General features: G+C 40.0%; 1 protein-coding gene across 1 annotated transcript; it reads right to left on the bottom strand.

The window, feature by feature from the left end:
• Nucleotides 1-2,305: 2,305 nt before the first annotated feature.
• Nucleotides 2,306-5,467, bottom strand: LOC146699464 (uncharacterized). The gene is made up of 4 exons (XM_085472399.1): nucleotides 5,305-5,467; nucleotides 4,132-4,323; nucleotides 4,013-4,038; nucleotides 2,306-3,714 (listed from the first exon to the last, which is right to left on the bottom strand). The coding sequence occupies exons 1-4, from the start codon at nucleotides 5,360-5,362 to the stop codon at nucleotides 3,646-3,648; spliced, it is 345 nt and encodes a 114-aa protein (XP_085328525.1). The 5' UTR covers nucleotides 5,363-5,467; the 3' UTR covers nucleotides 2,306-3,645.
• Between the last annotated feature and the right edge of the window lie 462 nt (nucleotides 5,468-5,929).

Genomic DNA, 5,929 nt, shown 5'->3' with positions numbered 1-5,929 from the left:
TGTGCTTGTCCTGCTAGACCTCAGTGCAGCGTTCGATACTGTCGACCATAATATCCTATTAGAGCGATTAGAACATGCTGTAGGTATTACAGGTACTGCACTGCAGTGGTTTGTGTCATATCTATCTAATAGACTCCAGTTTGTGCATGTAAATGGAGAGTCCTCTTCACACACTGAGGTTAATTATGGAGTTCCACAGGGTTCAGTGCTAGGACCAATTCTGTTTACATTATACATGCTTCCCTTAGGCAGTATCATTAGAAGACATAGCATACATTTACACTGCTATGCAGATGACACCCAGCTCTATCTGTCCATGAAGCCAGATAACACACACCAATGAGTTAAACTGCAGGAATGTCTTAAAGACATAAAGACCTGGATGGCCGCTAACTTTCTGCTTCTTAATTCAGATAAAACTGAGGTTATTGTACTCGGCCCTGAAAAGCTTAGAAATATGATATCTAACCAGATTCTTACTCTGGATGGCATTACCTTGGCCTCCAGCAACGCTGTGAGGAACCTTGGAGTCATTTTTGACCAGGACATGTCCTTCAACGCACATATTAAACAAATATGTAAGACTGCTTTCTTCCATTTGTGCAACATCTCTAAAGTTAGAAATATCCTGTCTCAGAGTGACGCTGAAAAACTAGTTCCCCTCCCTGAGCCTAGTTCTAGGATACTCCAGTGAGGTTTCTGATAAATCTAGTACTCTGTGACTGTATCTGATGACTGGCAGGTCATAAGTGTTGATAGATCTTGTTCTTACCGTTCAGCTGACTCCTCAGGACTTGCCTGACCCTCTGCAGGTACTTGGTGGTTGCAGCTTTCCTAGCAGCCTGTTCATGGTTCCTATTTTCCTGTGGGATTCCCAGGTACTCGTAGGCATCCTCAGTGTCTGCAATGTTTCCTTCTGGTAGTGCAATCCCCTCAGTTCGGAGTACTCTTTTTTGGGAAGATTGACTGTTTGGATTTTGATTATTTTTTTCCCCCTGAATAATAAACTGCCTCTTTTATAAACTGCATTTTCTGTTTTCTTTGTTAATATTTAAATTTCTTTGATGATCTGAAATATTTATTAAATATTATTAAGTTTGACAAACACACACACAAAAAAAAAATAGGGGGTGGGGATGTAAAAGCTGCAGAGTTTACAGTGTCAGTACTTTATCTGTGTTTTATACCCACAAAGCTAGACGTTTAGACACCATCTGTGCTCGAAATTCAAACTGATGTGAACATTGTTATGGCCCTGGCAGAGCGGCCTCCTGAAGTTGTCTGTGTGGGCGTGTCCGACCATCTCTCCTGCCTTAGCTGCCACCTTTCTTTTGTGCAGCTGACTCTCGTCAGTAATTAAAAGTATTTAATCCCAGGGAAAGGTGAGCTCTGAGCCAGCGTGCCATTAGTGTGGTTGCAGCTAGTGAGCTGTGTGGTTGTGTGGTTGCAGCTAGTGAGCTGTGTGGTTGCAGCTAGTGAGTTGTGTGTTTGTGTGGTTGCAGCTAGTGAGCTGTGTGGTTGTGTGGTTGCAGCTAGTGAGCTGTGTGGTTGCAGTTAGTGAGTTGTGTGTTTGTGTGGTTGCAGCTAGTGAGCTGTGTGGTTGTGTGGTTGCAGCTAGTGAGCTGCTCTCTTTTTGACTTACTTTTTACTTTATTGACCACCGCTTGAGTTGTGTTTGTTTTCCTTAAATGGTGATAGCAGCTTGTCCGTCTCTTTTAGTTGAGCTACTTTAATAAAACTATTTAATTTAACCTTTTTGCCTCCTTGACTCCTTTTTCTGACCCGGACACTTTTTGTTACTTCCCCCCCTCATCGCCTGGACCCTTTTACGGGAACGTAACAACATCACAAACCCACAGATACAAAGTGGCACAGACATGATTACAATCAAAGAAGGAGCACTTAGCCTCATGAATGCACTCATTTGACCTTTTACGTACAGTATGCTAAGATTTTGATTATCATCCTGCCTCTGTAACCTGTTGAGTTACATCATCCCTAAAAACTCCTGCTGTACAGAAGCGCCGAATAACTTGACAAAAACGTGAAGCAGGATAACAATAATGTGAACGCTTAAACATCATTCAGATTAATAACTATGTACACCTTTGTTTGTCACTATTCAAGTCTTTCACATTGCTGCGCTTTAAATGACTTACACAAATGCATTGAGGCATTTCAGAGGCAATGATTCAATGATTAAAATTTAAATTATGATAGTTTTGTATTGAAAGATGTATATTTTCCTTGTAAAGAAGTAAATATGGGTAATAAATAGCACTACCTAAATAGAAGATTGCACAGATTGTAATGAATAAATCAAATATTTTATTAAAGAGTTTCTGTGAAGGACCAAAGCTAATTAAAATTAGCTGCATGAAGTAATCATTAAAAAGTCACAGCAAATATTTTTATCAGTGTGCGTTTTTATTCAAACATTCTTTTATAACTAAATTTCTCATTTAGTTAAAAATCTAAAACACAAATATACGAGACTGAACCTGAGAAGAACTCAGCTTTCATAATAAGATGAAAGAAGACGTGACCATAGAAAGATGCACTAGTGACCTATCCGGTCGTTAAGTGATGACACGACGAATCCTACTTCCGGGCCTAAAGTAGTCTGCGTTTATGGCTTTTGTGTTGTTAACATGTTTAATGTTTTGTATTTTCTTCTATTTGATCTCAAAAAGCTCCTGAAACAGTCAGTGATCACTGTTGACCTCCCTCGGCTTTTATTACCGCTAATCATTTATTTAAGCTCAGTTTTTAAAACCTTAGGATGTAACTACAGCCCAGCCCATGCAGCAGTATATGAATGACTAACCTCGTATTGTGGATGGATTATCTCAGTTGTTCTCTGGCTGAAGTTTGGTCCTTTTACAGCATCCTGCCATGCGATTACATTTGTTCCTGACCACCGAGAACACTCACGTTAACTTTTATCGAGTGGAAAAAAAGTTAGCTTGTTTATATTATGCTAACATAGCTGTGTCGCTAGCGGTCACGTAGCACATCATTATATACCAGCTAGCCCAACTTCAGTAACCCTACAAACGTCACTGCTGTTTAGTTTTCTGTCTTCATTTATGTTGGAAGTGATAACAGAGCTGTACGTTTTAATTTGTTTCCAAAACCCCGCAGTCAGGACATGCTATATTGTATTTAGATAGAAGCTAGCGAGCTAACTCCCTGCTAACTTCTAACTCTGTTAAATGGCCGTTTTCATGGATGCCTGGATGTTAAACTCAATTGTTACACCTGGTAGAGCAGAATGCTGATCATTTTATTAAAGATGAAAGACTTTAGACAGTTTTTAACTCTCAGTAATGCCATAGTGATCGTTTGATATATGGACCTGCAGCGGAGTTTAGACCCAGACACGGCTAGTGACGTCAGACTTAACGACCGGATAGAGGAACCGCAAACAATGACTCCATGAATCAAATGTTGTCAAAAAAGTTTTGTTGGTTTGTTTTTTTGTCCGCAGATATTTTATTACAGTTTTAGCCAATAAGTGGACGATGTTGGTTTTTGTTCCATTTTCGGTCCTATGTCATTACAGCAAAACGTGACATTATGTTGTAATGTAATTTTAACTAAAACGAATCATTGATGACCGTGTTATCGTCACCATGATCTTTGTCAATTCCACATCTGAAGGACAGCCAATCCCAGCAGGAACACGAGCTTCAGCTGACCAATCCCTGAGGCCTGAGAGAGTGAACGACACAGACACACATACATGCATGTTTATCTGGCACAAAAAAGGTGAAATGTTGTATGCTAGCAGCTTCTTTTGTGACTCATGATGCCATCATGTGAGATCTGGATTTGTTTTGCAAACACTGTCTTTGAAACTGTGGCTGTGTTAGAGTGACAGACAGTATGTGACGGAAAATACAGAAAAGCAGAATCAATAAATAAATTTTTTCTTGTTTTAAGTTAAAACTATAAATCTGTCCTTTACTGACACGTCTAAAAAAAAACCCAAAAAAACAGGATTTCTCACCTTGTTCCTGAAATTGGACTCATCCTCTAAAAGACAGGAGAAAGCACAGATACTGGCATCAGTACCAAAGTACCAATAATAGACAAAGTGTCTGTGCTGTGTTGGTGCGCTGCTGTTACCTTTAAAAGAAGTGTGGACAAGGTCAGTGCTGAATTCGATATAGTCATAGCTGTAGTCAAGGTCCGTCAAGTTGAAGTCGACAGGGTCGGTCAAGTTGAAGTCATTGTAATCCATCAAGTTGAAGTCAGTATAGTCGGTCCAGTTAAACTCTGTGAGGTCATAATGGTCCCAGTCTTCTTTTTCACTGTTTTCTGTGATAAAAATTCAGCAGAAACAAAATAAAAAGCACGTAAGCTGACAGAAGTTGGCTGACATACACATACACACCCTTTATAAAACAACCCAATTATAATTCATTCTGTATATGTAATAAATATTATTAAATATAGTATTACCCTGGATTAATATTTTATTTAATTAATATGAAGCTTTTTAACAGCTTTGGAAAATAAAGGTCATCTGAACAGTCTGAAGTCTTTGGATGTTTGGAGCTAATTGGTCAGAAAAAAAAAAGGCTGTCAGTTTTGCTTTCGGTTTGAAGGCGAGGCCGTGACCTGTGCGCCACATCAGGACATCCCATTAATAACCAGCGAAATCCGCGAAGCAGCCAACTTAATTTTTTTTCCAATTGTTATAGACGTTTTAAGACTGTAACCCCCCAAACCACACACTTTATACACTTTTCTCAGACAGGCATGAACATTTACACACTTTTCTCTCTTGTTTAAACTCTCAAAGTTCAAACCTTCGTAGAAACAAATAAGTCCAGTGTTATAGAATCAAAGTCACCCGCAGGAGCCTCTGACGCTGCAAAACGTTTCATCGACATTGTTGTGTTTGGTGGAGAAAACTTACAAACATACAGTGCAGCACTTCAGAGTCACGCTGCCAGCGAGGGAAGATTTATGTAAATTTGACAAGCTGAACGCATTCTGTACTGCACAGGAGACACGGCACGATTATTTATAACGGTCCGCAGCCAATCAGGACGCAGAACACAATGCGGGGTTTAAAAAAAAAGAACAAAAAAACAAAAACAAAAAAATAGCCTAAACATGGAAAGTTGCACGCGCACACACACAAAAAAAATCCGCGAGACCGCGTTACAGCGACGGATGACTGTGCAAACAAAGAACAAACACTTTTTTAAAAAATCTCCTATTCACAAAGACACATTTATAACATTAATTTATAATTTATAACATCTAAGCTTCTGGTTGCAGTTCACTCACCACAGCAGACTAACACGCTCAGAGTCAGCCAGAGACAGGCGGACAGTAACGGGTTCATCCTGGACGAGAGACACAAACTGCAGAGAGAGAGCGTGGGAATGAGATCTGAGTCCTCTGACACTTTAAACAAAAACTTTATTTTCCCACGAAACGAGTTTACCTGTTATCAGCAAGCCCGGACTCGTTAGGTGAGCCAAACACTTTCTAGATGTGACAGTTACATCAAACATAAGGCTCGGGGGCCAGAATTGGACCCCAATCTGCCCCGCTGCTTATGTGAAAAAGGCATAAATTTAAGTGTTTTCATGAGTCGTACAGCTTTTACTAAAGATGAAAATCTACCCAACAGGCATTCATACTAGACTATTGTGAACAGACATACAAACAAGACATGCTGTGGAAGAGAGCCAATAAAAATGCTCCCAGAAGCAGCGTTGCACAAAGCTGCAGACGACAGAAGCAAAAACATCAGCAGCTGCAGGACATGATTCCAGTTGTTTGTCCAGTGAAAGCTCACTGATACTCTGAGGAGGTCATATTGTTTCACACATTTGTTGTCCCGACTATCTCCCTCATGGTCACTCAACTCACACCAACGTCTGTGTTTCTGCAGTCCACACCAGCA

This window comes from Copadichromis virginalis, linkage group LG11 (assembly GCF_057382275.1).
Source record: "Copadichromis virginalis isolate Kocher_CV1m ecotype Utaka linkage group LG11, C_Virginalis_male_GT1.1, whole genome shotgun sequence".
NCBI lineage: Eukaryota > Metazoa > Chordata > Actinopteri > Cichliformes > Cichlidae > Copadichromis > Copadichromis virginalis.
Note: the sequence above shows the minus strand (reverse complement) of the source record. Positions and strands in the feature narration are given on the sequence as shown.

Coding starts and splice junctions, on each gene's coding strand:
- LOC146699464 (XM_085472399.1), bottom strand. CDS start 5,362: ATGAACCCGTTACTGTCCGCCTGTCTCTGGCTGACTCTGAGCGTGTTA. Junction 4,039..4,131: donor TGTCCACACTTCTTTTAAAG/GTAACAGCAGCG, acceptor CCTGTCTTTTAG/AGGATGAGTCCAATTTCAGG. Junction 3,715..4,012: donor AGTCCAATTTCAGGAACAAG/GTGAGAAATCCT, acceptor TCACTCTCTCAG/GCCTCAGGGATTGGTCAGCT.